Source organism: Rhineura floridana, chromosome 5, assembly GCF_030035675.1.
Source record: "Rhineura floridana isolate rRhiFlo1 chromosome 5, rRhiFlo1.hap2, whole genome shotgun sequence".
NCBI lineage: Eukaryota > Metazoa > Chordata > Lepidosauria > Squamata > Rhineuridae > Rhineura > Rhineura floridana.
The window spans coordinates 79,329,289-79,354,426 of NC_084484.1; the positions used below are offsets into that span (position 1 = coordinate 79,329,289).

Sequence of the window (25,138 nt, forward strand, 5' to 3'; positions counted from 1 at the left end):
CACCCTCACATACAGAAATCAAGTGGCTGCGGTTTTTCTGGCATAACAGCCCACTGCTGTTTGCCACAATGGAAGCATAAAAGGTCAACAGGGAGATGCACATCCCCGAACACTTGGGGACCTACATCAGATAGCACAATTGGCTTCAGCTTCGTGGCTCATGTGTGGATAGATTTGAAACCCTTCAAACTAATTAATTAATAGGGGTTTTTTTTAAAAAAAATCCTTCTTCAATTAGATATCAGAGTGGTGTACAAAACAAGACTAAACTGCCCATACCACCATAAATATATCCATAAACTCCAGTCAAACCATCTTTAAAAGGCAGGAAAACACAGTAGGGCAGACTAAATAGCTAAAATGCTTGAGGAAACAGAAGACTTGATGCTAAAAAGGATAACAGTCTGCGCCAGTCATGCTTCCATGTACTTACTACTGTGATTCCGTCAAACATAAACATACCTGACATTTAAATTCTTTAAATTGTGCAGGGCTTCTTACAAAGTGAGTTAGAACAAACATGTGAGAGATGCAACTTATGTGTCATAGTTGAAAATACTACATTTTATCTTAAAAAGGCATTTTAATCATTTGACAGATGTTTCATGTCTTAATATATCCCTAAAAGTAACAAATGGGCCTATTTCATTTTTCTACTATATGCAGTAGTATACTAAGTAATAGTACCATACATTCTATTTTATATATAAATTATATAATGTATGCTTATGACATTTTTATTTTGTTGTGGTTTATCTTTTCATCTGGGAAGCATAAAGCAGTGTTGAGCACATTTTGGTTATACCAATACTGTGTAAGCCTAAGTCGTTGGCTTGTTCCCAGGACTTCTGGATAGGATAGACTTTGAAGATATACATCACTTGAGTTGTTTGCACCAGACAGAATCTATTAAGTATAGCTGATGTTCTGGCTATTTTCTTTCTTAGTTAGCAGAAGGACCATTAATGTGTCCCTACCTCTGGAATCTCTGGTGTTATAAATGCACATGTATCGTATGGTATCTTGGATGTTCAAAGGGGGGGGGGGAGTCAGGAAATATATCATTTTAGAAATACACCTGATAAGTAAGTTCTGTTGAGTGGCTGAAAGTCCACTACTACTGGAACCAAAACCTTCTGTTCTACAACAGCAAACATATTTTATAAGTCACCTTCATTTATTTTTAAAAAATGTTCTCGGTATAACTTGAAATGCTCACTAAGGGAACCAAACATATGGAATGAAGTTAGAAAAAATTAAGTGACTGTTATAGAGTATGTGTGTGTGTATTTTATGCTTGGTTATATTCAGCCCCCAATGTAAGTTCTCTTAAACTAGTTCAATTGCTATTTCATTGTTTGTTACTGGTTTTTACTACTTTCATTTGTCATCAGAATGTTAGTCATTTAAATTGATTTCCCAATATTTTCTTTCACAACCAAGAAGTATAACCATTACAAATTTGATTTAACTTCTGATCCAGTTTCATTACTATTTTTCACACTCCAGTTTGATTACAGTTCAATCACTTTGAGCCAGCTGAGATACATTTAATACATTTTAAATTCTTATATTTGCAAAGTAATTCCTATAAAATTAATATAATGATGAATGTTATTTTCACACACTCATACAACATTCTTTATAACAGTTGGTCACATTTCAAAAAATTCATTTTAGTCCTGAATATGCTGTTTGTACTTTGGCTTTCATGGGAGGGACTGCAAACACAGTATTAGATGTCTGAGACTTCACCTCTCATTCTTGTGTTGCTGGAAGAAATTCATCAGATTGGGTTTTGGTGCCACCTTGTGGTCAAAGGCAGGAAAGGGAGTAGGCAGTTCCCATAATGCACTACTCCAGTTCACTTTCCTGTCTCTTGTCGAAGTGTTGGCATTTTTTCCAGCTCCCATCTTTTATTCAGGCTTGAATTATTTTATATTGTATTTTCTGCTTTCCTTTGTTTTGCTTACAATCAGCAAAATTACCAATTTCAAGCTCTACCTTTCAGCCTAGTCTCAGCACCAAGAGTATTCACGAAGGTTATGGTTGTCCTGGTGGCTCATCTTCACCTCCAGGGCATCCATATATACCCCTAGTTGGACAACCTGCTAATTCATTCGTTGGCAAGTTACAGGCCCTTCAAGATCTTGAGGTCATGGTATTTGAACTCAAATTTCACGGTTTCTGGTGAATCTCCAGAAAAGTCACCTGAATCCTATGCAACACCTAATCCATCTAGGAGCGCTTCTGAACACAGTGGGACAACATCTCTCTCACCAGACAGAGCACAGTCCATCAAAGCAGAGGCCCTCAAGTTGGTGGTGTCCAAAACAGCAGATCTAATGTCTTTAGCAAGGGTCCTTGGTCTACTAATATCAGCATCACAAGTGACTCCATGGCCAAACACCATGTACAGTCTCTTCAGTGGTTCCTTCTCCCATTTCAATGTGCCATCGCCTTCAGACAGCATGTTCAACTCTGACTTACTCCTGCACTGAGAGCAGCCATGAACTGGTGGACTCAGGATTGAGAACAGAACAAATGAGGAATATCAACTGGTTAGAGTTAAGAGCAGCATGCCTTGCCCTGTAGTTCTTCGCTCCTCATCTCAACCTGTCCCATTTCCTTTTAAGGACCGACAACACTATGGTAAAAGCAACAACAAAAAAAGGAAGGGGCACAGGGTCTGCAGAACTGCAGGCAGAGGCTTCCCTGCTTCTCAGTTGGGCAGAGCTTCACCTTCAATCCCTGTCCACCAAATACATGAGCATCCTATGTTCTGGCCATAACAGAAAATCAGTGAAACCAGGGGATTGGATGTTTCACCCAAAGATCTTCCTTCGTTTTCACTTTGGGAAGCCCCTGGTAAACCTCTTCACTTCAAAAGACAATCACCAGCTAAAGAGATTTTTCTCAAGGTTCCATTCCCCCAGGGCAGAAGGCCTGAATGCTGTCAGTGCACCTTGACCTTCCTTCCAATACCCATCCTACCACAAGTATTAAGGAAGATCAAGGCTGTCAGAGAATCTGGCTCTTGCAATATCTCCTCCACACCTTCCACATTGCCTGGACATAATCTCCCAGAGTCCTCTACTTCACCCAGACCCAAACTGGCTCCAACTGACAACCTGGATATTCAACGGAGGCACCTGAAAAAGTTTGGCCTTAACACTGAAGTCACTGAAACCATCTCAGCTTCCAGATGCCCATCTGCTGTCCGCATTTACTCTTCAACATGGAAATCCTTCAACTCATGGTGCTCCTCCAAGCAAGTATCTGCCCACAAGGCAAAGATTTCTCATATCCTGACTTGTCTTCAGGATGGGTTGACAAAAGGTCTTAGACAAAGCACATTAAAAAGACAAGCTGCAGCAATTTCGTCACTTATTTCAGATCCAGCATCCACACCCCTATCCACCCATCCACTCCTGAAATGTTTCCTACAGGGTGCAACTCTAAAATGTCTGCCTACTGTGCATAATTTCCCTCCTGGGATTTGCATAAGGTCCTGCGGCCCTGCAGAAGCCCCCTTTGGAACCCTTATTCATTGTCCCACTAAGGATTCTGCCACCGAAAGTTCTTTTCCTCATGGCCATAACATCTGCCCGCAGGGTCTCAGAACTGAATGCCCTTTCAGTGGCCAAACACCTTTGCATTTTTCATAAAGATAGGGTCATTCTCCAGATTCCTCCTTCCTACCTAAAAGCATTGACTAAATTTCATAGACAGCCAGAACTAATTCTTCTGACCTTTTGCCCTGCCCCATCCCATCATGTAGAACATGCCTGGCATTCTCTGGATGTCAGACGGGCACTGAAAGTCTATATTGCCGGGACTAAGGACACTAGAGTGACCAGTACACTTTTTGTCTCTTTCCACCCAGCCTCTCTAGGGCATCTATTGAGATGGATTAGAGCTTGCATAGCTCTTGCTTATGAGGCTCTGAGGCTTCCTGCCCCTGGTAGAATCGCTGCCTACTCTGCAAGAGTGCCGCCCTGGGCTCCTGCCGGGAGGAAGGCCAGGATATAAATACAAGAGCCATGGCAGCACTATGAACGAATGCTTCCATATAGGCAGCAACATGGGCATCCCCAAGTTCCTTTACCAGGCAGTATACAATTGACACTTATGCCTCTGCAAAGGCAGCGTGTGGCAGGAAGTCCTTCAGCAGGCCATTCCTAACTAGGGGACAGCCTTCATCTTATCGTACCCTATATGGGAAGCTTTAGAAAATGCCAATCTGATGAGTTTCTTCTAGCAACACAAGAAATAACCACTGGTTCTCTACCTGAACTGTAGGGAAAGAAACTCATCAGGCCACACTCTAGTATTGGCTGCCCTCTTTCCTGTACTGACAGCTCTACATTTACACTCAGAGAGTTCTTCTGTATCTACCAACTTATACAGAAGTAGGCTTTTTCTACTGCTATTATTTCTCCTTTGACCTGTTCAAGCTTGGCAAGGATGCAAACTGAAGGAGTGCATTATGGGAGCTGCCTACTCCCTTCAAGTTATCTTTCCTGCCTTTGACCACAAGGTAGCACTGAAACCCAATCTGATGAGTTTCTTTCCAGCAACACAGAACTACCATTCAGGTAGGGAACTAACGGGGGGGGGGTTGTGTCTTCTAGTAACAAAGACTATATTCATACTTATGGAGATGAAGCTTGTCCAAAATTGGAGCCTTTGGACCTCAGCTTCCAGGGCCTGTGTTCCATGTAATAAGAGTGGCCTGGTATGCCATCAGATGGCCACAAGTACATTCATGTAAAAATCAAGCAACTCTATATGACACATGTTCCAGGATTAAGGTTAAGAGACAGCAGTGGAGCCTATGTGCTGCTGACAGAATTTGATGCATGTGGTTAGAGATCTCAAAAGACAAGGAAACTCTGAGGTTAATTTTAAGTAAGACTTTAAAACAAACAAAATATTTGGTAATAAGTTACTAGCTTTTGTTTTTGTTTTTCTCTGTTACTTAAGTTTTGCTTGCAGAGAAAATACAAAACTCCTGCTTAAGCATTATTGTTTTCTATAACAGATAAGTGTTAGATTTCTTCTATCAAGTCCTTAGTGTTTTTCATTATGAATGACTCCATTGTTTTCTGTTATTGATTTCCACCCCGTCTTACAATAAGTAAATGAAGAGCTTGTTTCTTTCCCTGAAGCATATTCTTTCAGTAGTGGTTCCAAGAAACAAAGCGAGCCATGCATAGCATCCTTTGTGTCATTCAAGCCATGAGACTCTTTTGTGTTTCAGTTACAGCCTTATGTAATTTCTATATCCACCTGAAAAAGTGGTTATCTAAAGTATTTAGAAGATACTTTTTCTGTGAGATAATCTCTAGCTAATATAATTTTTTTTTTAATATCATAAATATTTTTTATTTTGAGACGTTTTGATACATTGTTAATGAATATGCTCTCCTGGTACAAAGTATTGTATAATGAAACTGTATACTAGTTGAAGGAGCTATAATCAGCCTTTCCCAACCGGTGTGCCTCCAGATGTTGTTGGACCACAACTCCCATCAGCCTCATCCATTGGCAATGCTGGCTGAGGCTGATGGGAGTTGTGGTCCAACAACATCTGGAGGCACACTGGTTGGGAAAGGCTGAGCTATATGATCTTTCTCTTTTCCGTTAGTACAGGGGTGGTGAACCTTTCTCACCCTGAGGGCCACATTCCCTTGTGCCAGTGGTGGGAGGGGCAGAAGGCAAAAGTGAGGGGAACAATGCATTTAACTGTTGCACAACTAAAGTCAGAGGTCTCTACACAGATACACCTGCCTCCATCCATGCAAACAAGATGCATTGTGACAGTTCAAGGAGTAGCCTAGGGAGAGTCCTAAGGGCCCGATAGAGAGCATTCAGTCTTCAGGCTTGTGGGTTCCCCATTCTGCTGTAGTTTGTTCCTGGATTCTCTGCAGTTTTAGCTGTAATTTTAGCTGTAATTTCCTGGTAAAGCTCAAACCCTCCATCTAGAAATGTATACTCTCCTAGGCCTCTGATGTTTTTGGCAGTGGTGGCAGTGATAGAATGGCATGCATTTGCCTTTCTGACAGCCTCTGCTGGAGCACTGCTGGTTGGGGCATGGCACCACCACAGCAGAGACTGCAGCTGTGCCCAGGTGCCTGGTAGGCAGTACAAGTCCCTCAAATAGGCTGTTTTGGAGCAGGACACCAGAAGCTTTGGATCCACAGGATCCAAATTCCATCAGATCCCCTCCCCTCAGCTCTCTGGAACATTGAGAAAAGGCAGCAGGGCCTTAGATATGGTAGTGGCTTCACTGCTTTGCATCCCTCTGCCCACCTTTCTGCAATTTAACCATCTATGGTGCTGGTTGTTGAAATGCACTGTTTCCTATTATTAACTATGAAATCTACTGTAAGCTTGACATCTGTTCCTAAAGAATCGTATGTACATTAGTACTACTGCCTTTCAAGTCAATGGCAGTTTATCATCTTCAAGACCTAATTGATCTATATCAGATTTGTGGGAGTGAAGGCCGGTATTAAATAAAAGAACAAAGCAGGTGTGCTAGCTTACAAACAGGGCCAGTGCTAAAGGCAGCCAGATCTGGCCCTGGCTGAGGGCCCCTAGGGCTACAGGGGGCCCTCGCTAGGGTGGGGGAGGAGTAGCACTCCCACAATCTGTGGCAGAGTACTGCTGCGGATCGCAGGGAGAGAGCTTCTCAGCCACCCACCCATTCGCTGGCTCCACCTACCTGTCTCTCCTGTATTTTGTGGCTGCGCAGGCTGCCATTAACCAAGATGGTGGCTGAGGTTTCCCTAAGGTGCTGATGCTCCTGCCGCCATCTTGGTTGATGGCAGGGATGCGCGAGCATAGTACGCATGTGTGCTATCAACCAAGATAGCGGCAGAGGCTTTATCCCCTTAGGGAAACTTCAACTGCCATCTTGGTTAATGGCAGCCCAGCACACACAGCCGCAAGAGACAGGAGAGACAGGTAGGTGGGGCGCACACATGCATGCGCACATATGCCGGGGCCCGGGGCAAGCTTCATAAAATATGTTGTTGCTAGAAGTGTTTATCCAAGTCCTATGGATAGTGCTATCAGTGTCTGGATGTCTCAGTTTGCAGTGTATGTACAGCATGTCATGTTTCAAAGATAAAAATAAAATATATTCCGGAGATAAAAGAAAAATTAATTCTGTCTGTTGTAAGTGATGTCCCTTCATGGATCTATGTATGATGTTCAATTAGATATTATAATCTTTAGTAGGGGCTTCACCACATATACACACACACACACTCCTAACTCACCCCCAAGACTCCCAAAGACATACATAGAGCCAGGGGCTACCAAACACCCACCCACAGGGACTCCCAAACATACACACACACCAGGGACTCACACACACAAACTCCCAAAAGCCCCACACACACACCCCTAGCCAACTCCCAAAAGGTCTTCCAACCACAGGCAATTTTGAAAAGCCCCTCCACTGCCAGACAACTCCCAAAACAGCCTCCCAGGCACTCACTGCTGGCCTGTTTAGGCCACTTACCGGTCTCCTGCCTGGCCAGGCTGCTACCACTGCCATCCTATCTCAACTGCCTACCTGCGTCTCATGTTGTCACTGCCACCCCCTCGCCTGCCCCCCAATGCTTGCCTGCACACTCTACGCTTGCCCACCCTTACCTGCTCGCTCACCTACCCATGATGCCTGCTTGCCACCCTAATGCTTGCATGCATGCCCACTGCCAGCCTTGCTTCCCTCATTCTCCTGCCTTGGTTGCCTGCTGCCATGCCACACCCTCATGCATGACGGCTTACAAAAAGAATTGTATAGTTAGACAATATCCATAGTATATGCCAGGATGTCACACAGACAGAGCGGCATATTTCCCCCTTCTGAGCACCAAGAGTATAAAACACAACCTTTACATTTTTATGTGATACAGTTAATGTGATTCCTTAAAGCAGGGGTAGTTGCCCTCCAGATGTTGCTGGGCTACAACTGCCATCATCACTGACCATTGGCCATGCTCACTCAGTTGATAGGAGCTGGACTCCAACAACATCTATAGGGCACCATGTTGGCTATCCCTGGTTAAAGTGTGAAGAATCATTGCTTTCTTCCAATGTTATATAATGTTTGCACTCCTCCCCCAATAAATCAAATAGTTTCATCATTAGTTTTTGAACTTTAGAGAACCTAATACCTTGGCCTAGTTGAGACATCATGCTAAACCACAGTGTGAAGTTTGTTGATCACACTAAACTATGATTTTGAGCAGAGCTTGGAAGATTAAAAAAGTAATAAATTACAGATACAATTACATGGCCCAAAAAAGTAGTAATTACCATTACAACTACCATTACAACTACAATTGCTCTGAAAGGAGCTGAATGTAACCAAGCGTAAAATACACACACACATACTGTGCTGCATTTGCAGTATTTTAACTTTTTTGCATCTCGGGAAAATGTTTGCTTGGGTGAGTGTCCCTTAGTTGGTGGCAGGACAGGGTCCGGGAGGTGGTTAGGTGAGAGATTATGCTGGCTGGCTGATTGAGGGGGGTTGCAATTGATTTGACATGCAAAGATCTGAGTAGTGGCCTCTGCCTCCCTCCCCACCTCCCTTACCAGTGGAGAGACCACCATTGCTATCTTAGGGATAAAAAGAATTATTCTACTACCTCTGTATGTGTGTGTTTATTTTTAATGTTGTTTTAGGCTACTTAGATGTGCAGCAGCCAAGGCCAGCATCTTGTAGGTATTTTTTTAAAGTAACTGAAATGTAATTGTAGTGATTACTTTTGAGAAAAAGTAATCAGTTACTTTCAGAGCAATTGTAATTGTAACGGTGATTACTACTTTTTTGGCCATGTAACTGTAATTTATTACTTTTAAAAAGTAATCTTCCAAGCTCTGGCCAAATGCAAACACACACACGCATGCATGCAGACACACACATGTTGTCATCTTTCACCTCCACAGTTCTTTATCTGCATTCTGCTGCTGCCTCCTTCTCCTCCTTTATCCGTGTTCTTGCCCTCCGGCTCCTTTTCCCCTCCACTCCATTCTTCACCACCACTATCCATTTTTAAAAATAATTGTTTTCTCCACTCCACCCCATCTCACTGTCCACCTCCTCCCTTGTCGCCTCCTACCCATCCACAGAGCATGAGGAAAGAGTGACACTGCACAGAAGCCCAGTTTGAGGCACATGATTTTCATCCACAAATCAGAGGAGCAGAAGACTTCCCCTGCTTCCCCCCGCAAGTAATGCCCAAAAGTAATTCTAGAAACATTACAATTACTCCACAAAAGTAATAAAATTACTCCTAGTTCTATTACAATCAAAATGTAATTACCTACTCATTCCTCAAAAAAGTAATGAATTACAAGTAATGAATTACAAGTAATTGTAACAAATTACTTCCAAGCTCTGGTTTTGAGTGGGACTAGGGACGGAAAATCTGTCAATTTCAATTTCTCTCAGTATTTCATTTTTCCAGTCTTCAGTTCTCTACATTTCATCATCAGTTCTGATTTTTAACGGTCCTCATAAAAATTCATCAGCAAATTTCTCCTAACATACACGTTTCTATGCAATTTTGCCTTATATACACATTTTTTACAAAACAATTTTCCTTATATAATAGATTTTAATGTTATTTTACTAATATATGCTTTTTTTGCACACTTCACCCTAGTATATGCATTTTTGTTGCATTATTTAGCTGGAGAACTTTAATGCAAAATTCAGGGAAGTGCAAATTTTGAAGGATGCCTGTGTTTTTGTTCACATATTTCAGAAAGTGCAGATTTAGTAGGTTCATGTTTAAATGTGAATAAATTGATTTTCTCCCCCATCCTTAGCTGGGACTGATGGAATTGGGATCCAACAACACCTGAAAAGTCGCAAGTTCCCCATCATTGGTTTAACATGATGTCCAAAAGCTACCATTGTTTCCCAATCTTCTGAAAACTGAAGCACACTCCCTTCTGAATTTAAAGCATAGGCATGCCACTCTAAAATTCTTACTACTTTTGCAGTACACTCCTACACATGCCTACTCAGAAGCAGCTCCCACTGTGTTAAATGAGGTTACTGCATTAAGTGTGAGTAGGACTGTAGCCTTAGCAGTATGAGTAAGAATTACCCACTCTCAGAGATGGCCATCTCTCTTTGATTCTGCATGAGTCTCTGAATCTGGGTGTGCAAATCATGCAGAAATGCAGTGAGCTGCCTCCTCAGTGGGTAGGTTCTTGGAACTCAGAGGGACTTTAATTCAATTTTTTCACAGCACCCTGATGTTTCCCTGCACACATTGTGCGAATTGCTGACTGAATGAAAAGCAGGATGTATACCCTAAACTACTGTTGAATTCAGAATTAGGTTTATGAATGTAATATTTCAGGTGATCAGCCTGCAGTTTCTTCACTACTAAATTAGGACCTCTCAACATCTCCTTCCTTGGACTGCCTTCAAGTCGTTTCCGACTTATGGTGACCCTATGAATAGGGTTTTCATGGTAAGCGGTATTCAGAGGTGGTTTTACCATTGCCTTCCTCTGAGGCTGAGAGGCAGTGACTGGCCCAAGGTCACCCAGTCAGCTTCATAGCTGTATGGAGATTCGAACCCTGGGCTCCCAGGTCATAGTGCTGTTTTCTGGCATATCTGTCTCCTTCATCTATCTTTTCATATAGGCATAGACTTCTCTTTGGGAAAGAGTGATATTTTGCATTCAAAGTCAACATATTTTGTGTTTTTAATTACTGTGTTTGCTTATTTAATTTTCATCAGCACACCCTGGAGTGAAGAGCAGTTTTGGAGGAGCAGTTTTTCATTGAAACCATGGTATGAATGGACAGCATTCAACCCTTCCCTGTACTGCGATACTGATTATGATTGAGGGCCCTGTAGCTACTATTCAAATTTTAAAATGTTTAGTCAGCTAATTAATACCATGTCTAGTTTCGCTCTATCACATCAAAGTGGTTAATGCAATTTCCTGTCTCTCATGCCTTCATATTTGTGGACTACAGACTGGTGGATTTTACTCCCAACGTACCATTGTCTACCAAGGCCTCTCCCTGAACCTGCTTTTGGCCCAGCCTAGGTACTCATACACAATTGTTTTTATTTTCCTCTCTGAAATGTTGGAGGGCATGAAAATGACGAGCTACTTTCACCGATTTTGAATGGAGCTATAGCAATCATTTTAGTATGTAGCTCACAGAAACATGGGCTATATTTTGCTGAGCCACTACATAGCTTTCAGCTGTCTGAGGAAAGCTGTCACAATACCAACTCTTACATTTTTGACAGCAGTATCAGGGCCCATCCATACCTAACCGTAAAATCCACGTTTTCCATATTTGGTTGGTGACCTCGAGATCCATACATGTCCTGTTTGTGGTCTGGTTATTGTGAAAACTTATCAAGCATCCATATGTGTGGGCTCTTTTTTTTGTCTAATTGTTTTAGCATTGGCCACTCCCTAAGTCCACCCCTTTTCAGCAATTGGTCCATAACAGTCATTTGCTTTTCGTGCCCTTTTTCGGAAGAGAGTAGAATTGTTTTGTTTTTTTAATTCCCACACATGCACAAGTTTGTGGATGTGCTATTGGGTAGGAAGGAGACAAGGAGCTTGGCATATGATAGAGGAACACCCATGGACCACTTATTGCAAGGAAGTCCACGGCATTGCATCCGAGCGCACGGATGTTAATGGGACTGATTATTGGTTTAGGAAAGCATACCGGGGTTTTGGTAGTATTTCTCATGCAGATTTGTGAATGCAAAAATCCGTACTAGCTTCCAACGTCATATGGACGACAGTGAATTAATGAAGTCACAAAGCTATAACATTGCATATTATACAGTTGTATGGACAGGCTTTCGGTGAAGTAGTGAAGGCAGGGAGGGCTATTTTTAAATCACCAATATCACATTTTAAAGTTAATGCCATAAGGATTAGTGAATCGATGAGCTTTTAAAATTAAGACAGACAAGGTTAGAGAAAATGAAGTCTTTGCTGGCAAGCATGATGTTTACAATGTCTATAAGCTATATGTACAGTTCTATAACAGCAAATTATAATTGGAGCCAGTATATTTCCTGGCTTTGCACAATTAAACTCAAGGATATGTTCATGAGAGGCAAGCATTACTTTGAGTATATACAATATAAGCAAGCAAGAACAATGTGAACTTTAAAAATCTATCCATCTGTGTGGAGCAGCAAACAGGCAGAAAACACTTTGCTGCAGCAGGACATGGCCGAATCTTGAACAAAATGGGAGACAAATAGCACCAGAGCATGGCGATGACAGATGTTCTGTGGTAGATATCCCCTCCTAATGCACACCATTTGGCGTGTAGCCTCTCAAGAGATTGTGGGTAGATTAAGTACAACATCAGTAGCATAATGATGATATCAAGCTATATTTACCTTTTTCACAGATCCAGGTACATTTAATCAGTATTTGGCAGTGGTGAGTGACTAGATTCAACAAACTGAACAATCCATGTAAGAGTAGGGAGGCATTGCAGGATAGAGGAATTTTTCATAACTCTGAGATTAGCCTTTCCCATTTAATCAGATTCACTGATGTTCGCAAGTTTAAAAAAATCTCCTTTCTGATTTATTTTGAAAATCATAACTTAATACCCTTTATATAGTCTCAGGAAGCAGTCAAAGTTGTTCCAGGGGGGTTTTGGTCCCTAGAGCTAAAAGATCCCCATCTCTGATTTTTGTTTGTTTGTTTGTTTGTTTGTTGCACTTGTATACCGCCCCATAGCCGAAGCTCTCTGGGCGGTTTACAGCAATCAAAAACATTAAAACAAATATACAATTTAAAGCACATATTTTAAAAACAATTTAAAACACAAGTTTAAAATTTAAAACAATATAAAAACAATTTAAAACACATGCTAAAATGCCTGGGAGAAGAGCAAAGTCTTGACCTGGCGCCGAAAAGATAACAGTGTTGGGGGCCACCACTGAGAAGGCCATCTCCCTTGTTGCCACCCTCCAAGCTTCCCTCCGAGTAGGCACCCGGAGGAGGGCCTTTGATCTTGAACGTAGTGTACAGGTGGGTTCGTATCGGGAGAGGCGTTCCATCAGGTATTGTGGTCCCAAGTCACGTAAGGCTTTATAGGTCAAAACCAGCACCTTGAATTGAGCTCAGAAACATACAGGCAGCCAATGCAAGCGGGCCAGAATCGGTTTTATATGTTCAGACTGTCTGGTCTCTGTTAGCAATCTGGCCACTGCATTTTGCACAAGTTACAGTTTCTGAACCGTCTTCAAAGGCAGCCCCACATAGAGTGCATTGAAGTAATCTAATTCGGAGGTTACCAGAGCATGGACAACTGAAGCCAGGTTATCCCTGTCCAGATAGGGGCGTAGTTGGGCCACCAACCGAAGTTGGTAGAAGGCACTCCGTGCCACCGAGGCTACCTGAGCCTCAAGTGACAGAGATGGTTCTAGGAGAACCCCCAAGCTACGAACCTGCTCCTTCAGGGGGAGTGCAACCCCATCCAGAACAGGTTGGACATCCACCTTCTGGTCAGAAGAACCACCCATTAGCAGCATCTCAGTCTTGTCTGGATTGAGCCTCAGTTTATTAGCCCTCATCCAGTCCATTGTCGCAGCCAGGCACCGGTTCAGCACATTGACAGCCTCACCTGAAGAAGATGAAAAGGAGAAACAGAGCTGCGTGTCATCAGCATACTGATGGCAACGCACTCCAAATCTCCGGATGACCGCACCCAACGGTTTCATGTAGATGTTGAACAGCATGGGGGACAGAACTGACCCCTGCGGAACCCCATACTGGAGAGTTCAGGGTGCCGAGTAATGTTCCCCAAGCACCACTTTCTGGAGGCGACCTGCCAAGTAGGAGTGGAACCACCGCAATGCAGTACCTCCCACTCCCAACTCAGCTAGTCTCCCCAGAAGGATACCATGGTCGATGGTATCGAAAGCCGCTGAGAGATCAAGGAGAATCAACAGAGTCACACTCCCCCTGTCTCTCTCCTGACAAAGGTCATCATACAGGGCGACCAAGGCTGTTTCCGTGCCAAAACCAGGCCTGAAGCCTGACTGAAATGGATCCAGATAATCGGTCTCATCCAAGAGTGTCTGGAGCTGGCCTGCAACCACTCGTTCCAGGACCTTGCCCAGGAATGGAACGGCCTATAGTTATTAAGATTTTCTGGGTCCAGGGAGGGCCTCTTCAGGAGTGGTCTCACTACTGCCTCTTTCAGGCAGCCAGGGACCACCCCCTCTCGCAGAGAGGCATTAATAACTTCCCTGGCCCAGCCGGCTGTTCCATCCCTGCTAGCTTTTATTAGCCTAGGGAAAGGATCCAGCACAGAAGTGGTTACACGAACCTGTCCAAACACTTTGTCAACGTCCTCAAGCTGCACCATTTATTTTGGATTCTGTGAAAGCTTGAAAAACTACATATCTATTTTTGTTTAAAACATTTGTAGCCACCTCTTCACTGTTAAAAGAGTCCCAGAATAACTGAATATACAATCAGAATACAATAAAAAAATTCCCTCGGGACAGAAAAGCTGAAGCTGATCCCATAAAACTAGATCAGCTGGACACTTCACAGGGACCTGTTCCATTTGTGGCATCCAACTCATCATGGTGATGAACAATTTTATCTTCAAAGTGCCTTGCAGATTTGTCACAGTAGAATAGCGGCGCTGCTCGCAAATTAATATATTCTGTGCAAAAATTCTCTACACAAATAGCTTTATGATTTTAATATAGCTTGCTTTGCAGTCCATTCAATAATCTTTTGCGTATTGGGACAGACTGGTTTAGAAGGATATCTAAGCATTATCAGGGATTTTTAAAACTGTAGTGAAATATTAGTTGGCCTTAGTTGGGAGGAAGGGTGGGATATAAATCAAATAATAAATAAATAAACTGTTTCAAATAAAAGAAGTTCTATCCCACTTCACTGTTTCTTTCCTGTTATGTTCTTTCTTTGCCTTTCTCCTTTTCTTAAAAGAAATATAAGCAAAAGCAGTTGTTAGAAATGCCACTTGTGCAGCCCACAAATAATACTCAACAATTAATAATTAAAAAATACCAGATAAAACGGCAAGTAGCACAGATTGTATAAAAGTTCTTGGCTGATAAAATCATTCATTGAGCTTACAATAAAGCATGGGAAAATAAAAAGGTCATAACTTGCCACCTAAAACAGTAAAGGTGGTGCCAGGTAGACCTCTCTAGGGAGGAGATTCCACTACAGAAAAGGCCTTGTCCTTGGTTGTTCCCTGTCTCACTCACTTCTGAATGAGTTTTAACTAACTACTTCTGTGAATCATGATCTGTTAAATTTATCACAATTATTGATAGGGTTGTAGCTGAATGCGACATTCACTGCTTTTTTAAAGTTTTGTGCAAGAAAGCAGCACTTCATATTTATCATTATCATTATCATCGTAATCTGTTATTGCAATTCAGAGGTTGTGATACAAAATTTGGCATGCAATAGTTTGAGCACTATTTATTGTGCTAGCTTTGCTCCCAAGGGCAGATGTTATTTTCTCTAAAGTAACCTAGGTACAAGAAACAAGTTGAGGATGGCAGATATTTTGTGGTGACACCAATATTTAGGTTAAAACATTTTCATCCCTTAATATTATTATGAAAAGCATCCCTTGTTTCCCATCTATGTTGCTATGGCAACTTGTGATTAGGTAGCAGCAGTTGATGGGTTTCAGCCTTTACCATTACTGAATTCAGAGGCAACACTTCACCCTGCCAGTTTCTGCAGTGAGCTATGAAATACTCTTCTCCCTGTCCTTCCCACAGACTTTCTCATCACCAAGGCGACAGGTGTCTGCCCACACAGTTGAGATCTGAGATCAGCAGCTTAAGGGGGGATGGTTCAGAGTCTGGCAGACATTCTCTGGGTTTTGAAATGTTTGCTGTGGTAGCACTGTGCTGCCTAAATGCTCTACCTTTTTATTTATTTTTTAAATCATATTTCTGATTTTTAAAAATCCTTATCTTTAGATTTAACAGAAGCTTATATTGCTGTGTCGCAAGGAAAAACCAAGAATTACTTGAGAATAATTGGGAAAGCTAGATATCTAAATGGTACATTTTTCTGAAGCACCTTAAATTCTCTATATGAACTTTTTTTCCTTATACAGAAGTTTGGTTTTGGGATGCTAGGTACAGGATACAGGGAGAACCTATTTAAATTGCAAATTATAAAAATGTGCAGAATGACTATTATGCATTGTGATCAAACAGATACTGGTGGGTTTGGATGTGTAAGGCCCAGGTTTAAGCCCCTACCCAAACATTGACTCGCTAAGCAGCCTTGGGTAAGTTCCTGCTGCTGTCTGTGTAATGGGAATTTTGGAAACTTACCTTATAAAATACTTGTGAGAAGAAAATAAAAGATATGTCCTGAAATTTAGGGATTAGGCATTCAGTGTAGAAATGCATTTCAAATTCCCTCAATATTGACATATTGGGAAGAAATCTAAATTTTAAATTATTTCTTTTGTTTATTTCTTTTGCTGCAATGCTGGATATATCAATCATGATCTTACAAGATGAGAGTTGAGGATATTGGTTAATCAGTCCCGAACTTAGGAGTTGTCAGATCAGCACAATGAGTTTTAAAAGACCTTCAGACAAGATGAGGGAACGTCCTAGTGCCAAAAATATTTCCAAGAAGCTAGCCTTAAATTGAAACAGATTAAATGACTAGTATCAGAACATTCTACCCCAATGTTCAAAGCTATGAAAATTACAAACTGAATACCTAGATTTAGTTTCAGTTGTGGCTCCAAATTTTAGCGGGCCTCTGTGCAATATGCTTTCAAGAACACTCCTCCCTGAACCCTGAATGGGTCTACCTACTCCTCACTACTGTCAGTGCTCCCCATTCACATGTACTTTCCCTTTGGGCCCAATTTGAAGAAATACTTAGATAGAGAGAGCAAGGTCCTTCTCATTTGTCACTGGTTCCTGCTTAGAGAGGTGAAAAGACTGAAATTGAGTGAAAGAGAAGCAGCAGGGCCAAAAGAATCAATTGAAAGTAGGGCCCTGCTATTTAGTAGTGTTGCCACTAACACTAAACCCCCGTTCTGATTGCCGTTGTTAATACAAAGAATGACAGATTGATCACATGCAATTTCTAAGGAGGAGTGATGAAACACGCTTTTAGATACTGGAAGGCTATATTTATGAATATGTTAAGAAGGTATAGTACCACTCTACTGTTTCATTCTATAAGTTCCTAATGATGCAGGTAATTTTCTGGTTAATGCATTGATTACACAAACATTTTCTGTGCAAAATTTCACAGCATAATTCTGAAACAAAAAGTACAAGGTAATTTATCAGCATAAGTGCAATGACTTCTAGAATGCTCTCACCCCAAGAGGTCATATAGCACAGCTGCACTTAGCCATATAAATAGCCACATGTAAATAGCAATGTAAAACTCAATCTTAAGACTTCAGATGGCAATAACTGTTCCATCTTTGCAAAAGTTGCTCATTCCTTGAAGTCACTTGTGTGTTATACTGACTTAGGAGAAAAGAACACCCAGTTCAGTAATGGTGGTTGTTCTATACTACTGCACAGTCTTGAGGTAAGAGAATTTTAAAATGTTTATTATAATGTTAAAAATTAGATAAAGGCCCTTTATCTAATTCTAACCAGATTAACTAGGTCTAGCACTTTTGTCAGAAAGGACTCTCTCCTGTACTGGGAACCTGGCCTGCAGAGAGCGCCAAACAGCCAGTTGATGGGAAGGAAGGAATCAGAGGAGGAAAGTAGCAGGGTAGTACTTGGAATATAAAAAGTTGGTTGCGGGACAGAGGGAGGCAGGGGAATGAATGGACCACAGAAGGTGCAAAGTCAGTGTTATGCCTACAAACTAGCTACGCAATGTACAGAATTATCGTAAAATCTATCACCACAGACTTTCCCCTCCATTTTACAATCTAAAGTCATGACATGAAAGAGACAAGAGGAGGCAGGTCAAGCCAGGAAAGCTTGAGAGAAAGAAGTTTTAGCAGGTCCAGGAGCCACATGAGTAGAAATATGAGTAGAATTATGTTTAATAGAATAAAGCACAAAAAAAGGTTTTCCTTTGCCATGGTGAACTTGTTTACAAAAATAAGCATGTAGTGGGCCTCCTGGTTTACTTTGTTTTCTGTTCCATTATACTTGGTTATGTAACTAAAAGAGTTTCATATTTAAAAGAATATCATTTTTGTTCACATGTGAAAAGACTGAAATGATAGCAAAGCTGTTGGTTGTTTCTATCTTTAAGCAAAGCTCTAATGCACTGGAGATCTCATGGCATTTTCATCACTTGACTCCTGTAATAAGAGCCAGTGTCCTAATGAAATCCCTGAATAGTTCTTATTTTCTCTAATTACACTGATGAGTGTAGCATGTTACGTGTTTAGTATCCAGATGCTTTCCTAATAGAAGATTTTTCTTTCTAGTCTACACAGTAATAAAGGACTAAAGTGGCTTGCAGAATATTTTATATTCTCATGCTTATGTAAGAGCACTAGCACAAATATAATTCTTATCAAGATCTGATATATATATCATGAAATTAACGTTTTATATTTTAAAATTGTTTAAAATTCTATTTAATTGGTTCTGAATTTACTACTGCAAGTGAAATGAACAAATAATAAATTATCATTTTCACTGTGAGCAGAATGGAATTAAGCCACTGCTTTATGGTTGACAGATGTTTGTTTCATGATTACAATATACACATTGTGATCTGATTATTAATCTTGTTGAGCTATTGTTGTACGCCACATTGTAGCTTGATGGTCCACTGAAATTTTTTATTAGTTGGCAACCTTTCTTAAATCCTTATGTTTATATTAACATTGTTTTTGTATAAAAACTAATGAAATTCAGAATAGTATGTTTATGACTCATTCAGAATGTTCAGCCAACTATGTTTCTCCTTTTGAACCCAAGAAGAAAGTTGGAGGCCTTTTTATAGGTGGACACAAGAGTCTACCTTGAAGGATAAAGCTATCAGTGACTACTAGCCATGATAGCTATGTTCTCCTTCCACTGTCGGAGGCAGTATGAATATCATTTTTGGGGAATTACAGGTGGAGACAGCACTGCTGTACTCAGGTCTTGCTTATTAGGTTCCCACAGACATCTGGTCAGCCACTGTGAAAGCAGGATGCTGGAGTAAATCAGCCTTTGGTCTGATTCATCAGGGCTCATATTCTTAGTTAGCTAATGAATTAGCTGATGATTAGGGCATGACTCCACATACCCCTTAAAAAAACACAAACACATAATGATGCCAGAGTGTCCCTACTCCAGCATCCCGAGTGGCACAACTAGCCATGGCATCAGTGCTGCCATTTCAGGTATCCCTATAAGCAGGGGTTCAAATCCCCTTATATCCATCACAAGCCTTCTTTTAGGAACACGACACACAATGGGGAAAGAGGGGAAGATAGATTAACAGTGCACCCACATAGGGTTCTATAACAGCAGGACTCCTGGGACACAGATTCAAAATCTACCAAGGAGGAAAGAGACTCTTTTGCCAAGCAGCCAAAAGGAAGAACTAAGACAAGCACTAAGGACAGTTTTACATTATTTCATCATCATCTTCAGAAGCCTGAATGACTAAATCCAGATCTAATGAGCTTTCATAAAAAAAACTTTTCTTCCTTTTTTTTTTTGACAATTTTTATTATAAATGTAAAAAATACAAAAATATATAGGGATTTTTCCAGTATAAAATTTAGAAATGTACTAATGCACTATGACACAAGCTTATGAGCCAGAGTCCACTTTGCTAGAAGTATGGTAACTTAAGTGTGTGTGTGTGTGTGTGTGTATGTGTGCACACACACACAGAGTTCAGAAGTAAGGGAGAAAATGTTGCTTACAAAGTGGAAAAAAATATGTCAGGCAATGCAAGAGAGCAATAGCAGTAGATATGTTGCACCATCCAAAGCACAAATGCATACAGAATCCAGTCAGTGTGCTGCTCAGTTTAGTGACCCACTTCTCTATTTAGTTCCAGTAGTGAACTAGGGCTTTCTATACAGGCATACCCCGCTTAAAGTAGCTTCACTTAAAGTAGCCTCGCTATAAAGTACATGCTCCATACTCCACCATACCCTGCTTAAAGTACACGCGCTTCGCAATAACGGACACTTTATTGGCATGACGCCGCTGCCATCTAGTGGTGATTGCGTGCAGTACAAGTGAAGACAATCGCTTCACTTAAAGTTTATTTTCACTTAAAGTACACTCTCCGGTCCCATTGCGTACGTTAAAGCGGGGTATGCCTGTAATCTTATTTCACCACTTTCTTTGGTGAACTAGACATTTCTATAATTTCTTAGGCTAATTTCCACCATGTCAAACATGCTAGTGAATTCTTACCCAGGAGCTTTATGTTGGAATTTCTTTTAACTTTTTTTCTGGAAGTCTGGCGACATCTGCACCATACATTTAAGGCACTATTATATCATTTTGCAGGCATGGTTTCACCCAAAGAAGTGTATTAAGGGTGCTGAGAGTTGTTAGGAGACCTCTGTTCCCTTCACAGATCTACAATTTCCAGAGTTCTCTGTGAAGAAGGATTGATCGCTAAACCACTGTGCATGTCTTCTGGAGGCACATAACAACAAATCATCTGTCAATAATTCCCTTCGGCCATTTATATTGGCCAAACATCCTCTCTGCAAGAGAATAAATGCAACAAAGCAGACATAAATCATGTTAACACTCTGAAACGCTTAATTTCCTGGAACATTCTATAACAGACAAAGGTCACATTCTCACCATACATTTAAACCACTAACCTAACCCCATTTACCTTGGAGTAAGTCAGGGGTGATGAATCCAGTGCACAAAAGTCTTCTTTGATGCCCCCAGAATGAATCATAATCCTCAAATATCCAGCTTTCATTTGTAGAACCCGAGATGTGATGCAAAATGTACAGACAAAATTCTTCTCAAGTTTTGTGAGAAATAAGACTGTTCCACCCTTACAGTGTTTTACTTCCCTTGCCGCCACTGAAAATTTGTGAGAAAGGAGAGATGCACTTGGGAAAAAGGGAAAGACGTATGTGTTGTGTGTGTGTGTGAAGGACGAATGAATAAATGTGTGGTCTACAGTATGTATATGTATGTATGGTCTGTGAGACAGAGGGAGACATGAATATGTGAAGTGTGTGTGTGTGTTTTCTATCCCACCTTTACCCCACAGAAGGAGCCCAGGGTGGCAAACAAGGGACAAAACACTAAAAACATTTAAAAACATAATACATCTTTAAAACATTTTTTAAAAATCTTTAATAACATCTTAAAAAGCAATTCTAGCACAGATGCAAACTATACGAGTGAGTGAGTGAGATATGCATGTGTGTCTGTGGTCTGTATGTCTGCAAAGAGTGTGTGCATGTGCTCAAGAGAGTGTGTGTGGTGTGGCCACATTGTATATTTTTCCTGGAACTGGAGAATGCTCCCTGTAAGGTGTACTGTGTGAGCTCCACATCTAGGACCAGCAGGACATAGCTGACTTACTTTGACAAGCCTGAGGTTGCCTGGGAGTGGGGGAAGCAGCAATGACTGTACTCTTTTATTGTGTTTTATGCCATACCCCATGTCAGCCATTTTGTGTTATGCCATGCCCCCAAGGCAGCCATTTTATAACTGATGCCCACATAGGGTTGCCATATTCCAGTTCCACAAAACCGGGCAGGCTAATTTGCATATTATGCATATTATGCAAAGTGTTTACATATTATTTGTATATTGTGCAAAATATTTGCATATTAATATTTGGATTGTCCAGTTGTTTTGTTTTTGTGCCTAGGAATTACCACCAAAAACTGGGGAAAGATGTGAGAAATCTTTTTTTAAAAAACAACATTTTCAGCCTTAAATGCCTAGACTCTAGTTTCCAACACTATGGAATATTTATTGATTGATTAAGAGGATTTATATCCTGCCCTTCTGCTGTTAAAAGCAGAGCTCAGCACAGCTTACAAATACAATAAAACAATAAAAATGCACAATCAATATAAAAACATAATAAAAACACAAAATAGCAACAAACATAAAGTAAGTCAAGGCAGCAGTACGGTTAACCATTACATATACAATATATTTCAGAGATGTGGTGGGTGGAGAAAAACAAGAAGCCAAAATGTTAGGAAAAGGAGTCTTTCACGCCACATGCTCAGTTCTAAATACTGTTGCAGCAAGTTTTACAAGTTCCTCCAGTATGCCACTGGTGCAGACACTCAGACATTCAAAGTATCTGTATGTTTCTTAGGTTTTATAAAAGCAGAGCTTTGCTTAACTCAAAATTTCTTCTCCCTTTGATCAACCACATCTACACAGGTTCCACCTCCATACTCAAAATGAAACTGGGCCTGGAAGTGTGCAACAACCCCACACATACCTTGCTAATTAGATTACCAATGCCAGGATGTCTGTCTTATCGACTACTCTCCTGTTCCCTCCCCCCACCGGGCACCATGAAAGACCCAGTCCTGGGCTCAGAAAGAAAATAAATATCTGGTCCTCTTCAAAGTACTCATAAGCCTCTTGTTTTAATTAAAATAATAATTATATAAATTCTTGCTCATCACTAATGGGAGTTAATTATCTTGCATATGCTGCTGTTGTTTCTATGGCTGTAACGGAGTGAGGTTAAAGATAAGTGAAATGCAAATAGGAAAAAAACACACAAAAGGCAGTAACACTTTCCTAAATGTAATACCATACCAACCACAACAAGATTCCTATGAGTAAGGCAGAAAACTAAGCATCTCACAACCAGTCAGGATTCCTAACCAAAAACCAAAAATATGATAAATGAAGAAATATTTATATAAGCATGACTATCAAATATATTTATTATTTACACAAACTGTAAAGATATTTATAGTGCAATCCTAGGTTTATTTATTCAGAAGCAAGTCCCAGTGTATTCAGTGGGGCTTACTCAGACAGGGACAGAAATGCAACCTCAAGTGATAAGCAACTTCATTCACACAACCCAAAATTCCGAATCATAAGACTCCATACACGCACACACTGCAGATGTATAAATACATACAGCCCATATAACAGTTTATTGTCAAACCAGTTGGTCATTGCAGAAAAATCAGTATTAGTTTTTTAAAAATCAGTATTAGTTTCTTACAGAATAAAAACTGTAATACCTAAGTAAGCCCTCCCTACTTGCTTTAAAATAGGACTGGAGAGGAGTTAGTTAGAACACAAACACAATTCTTTTTTACATTCACTCCAAAGTCCCATTGATTTTCAGCACATTCATAACCATGTCTACTCAAAAGTAAGTCCTATTGAATTCAATGGGATTTACTCTGGGCGTATGGGATTAGCATTATTTTTACAAAAGCAAGTATTGGGAAGGTTTTCAAAACACTGCCTAGGATCTGACTCCTGCACACAAGAGGAAAAAAACTGAAATGTATATACTTACCCAATTTATGAGATTTTCAGATAAACGGGGGAAACCACCATTTTTTGGCATTGCAATGAGGTTTTCTAGACACTGCCTCAGGTCAATGAAACTGAAACACAACCCTGGCTTCACTGATTGGTTGCAATCCTGAACGGGTGGGGTTAAAGCTACAAAGTGCTATACAGTACTGTTTAAAGAAAGATTTAACAGTTGGGGGGCGGCTGACGTTTTTATGTATATCTCGAGAACCGGACCACCTAGAAACTTAATTTTTTTTAAATTAAAGCTGAGAATCCAGGCCACCTAGCAGGTTAAACCTAGCAGGGTGCCAGGTGGCATGCAAAGAATCCGGGTAAAACCCAGCTAACCGGGCAATATGGCAACCCTATGCCCACAGCACTTTCTCAAAATCCAAAATGTGCTTGCTGATCCAAAAAAAGTTGCCAACCCCTGCATGGCTCCATTACTGAATTGCACAGGTTTCACATATGTATTGCCCAAGAGATGGCTATGGCTCAACAGCCATGGTTTGTCCATATGTATTGGTCTTTTATAATAATTATTATAATCATTGTAATATTTGCAAGAGTTAAAATGAATCACAAATACTTGTTAGAAGGAACAAACTTTACTTAACAGTCTGTTGCAGCATAACCAAGAGCTCTGCTTTCGTTTTCCTACTGGTCCCTCTCCCAACTGATTCCCCCATACAACTATATCTAATTCACTTGAGTTCCTACTCACATTACATCTCCCTTTTTTAAAAAAAAAGAAAAAGATAGAAACTACTGTCTATATCGAATTGTTTTCTGATCACTCTGCCTCTTGATGTAGTAACAGGTAACTCAGAGTGCAAAATCTTTTCTGGTATATCACCGGCACTTTGTGCTACAGCTGTTCCACTTCTGTTGTCTTGAGACTCTGATAGGTCTACCTCTGATGGAGGTGCAGTTGCAGTCTCAGTCGTCTCATCCATTTTTGGTTCACAACTTGGAGTGCTTTGAAGATCTCTTCTGTTCCTTCTGTAGACAGCTAAACCATCAGTCTGAACCAAATATGATCTTGGAGTCATGTTTTGTCCAGTCACTCTCGCTGGTTTCCACACTCCATCTTGCCGAACATTAACAGAATCACCAACCTGCAAAGGTGGTAAAGGCTTTGAACCTTTGTCAAAGTAAAGCTTCTGTTTTTCTTGTCTTCTCTTCAGATGTGTCTGTATGTCACCTAACCTTTTACCTGCTGAGGTAGTAACAACGGTGCTGAGGTAGGCAACCTGGCTCTTAAACGTCTCCCCATTAAAAGTTGTGCAGGTGAGGCTGCATCTACTGTAGGCATATTTCTGTAATCCAATAAACTAAGATAAGGATCTGTGTTATTCAGACTAGATTTATTAAGAATCCTCTTTACTGTTTGGATCGCCCTTTCTGCCATTCCATTTGATTTCTGGGCACACAATAAGCTTCAAATTTATTCATCAAAAATGAATTTTATATTTATCTGCATCATCATCAGACTGGAAAGTATTAAATACCTCTCTTGCTTCTTCACCTGCCACATGCAGAAATAATGCTGACTGGAGTCTCATCTTTCTTATCTGCTCCACTTGCAATGCAGTACAATTCAAACCCTTGCTTCCATTTTCT

At 40.8% G+C, this 25,138-nt stretch overlaps 1 protein-coding gene across 4 annotated transcripts in view; it reads left to right on the forward strand.

Moving 5' to 3' along the window:
* CNKSR2 (connector enhancer of kinase suppressor of Ras 2) overlaps nucleotides 1–25,138 on the forward strand; it is a 271,527-nt gene that overhangs the window by 228,259 nt on the left and 18,130 nt on the right. The window contains exon 21 of one of the 4 annotated variants that reach the window (XM_061627283.1): nucleotides 10,784–10,837. The exons of the other annotated variants lie outside the window; for them this stretch is intronic. Within the exon in view, the coding sequence (XP_061483267.1) occupies nucleotides 10,784–10,830 (47 nt within the window). The 3' untranslated portion in view covers nucleotides 10,831–10,837. The remainder of the gene's footprint in view (nucleotides 1–10,783; nucleotides 10,838–25,138) is intronic. 4 annotated transcript variants of the gene reach the window in all.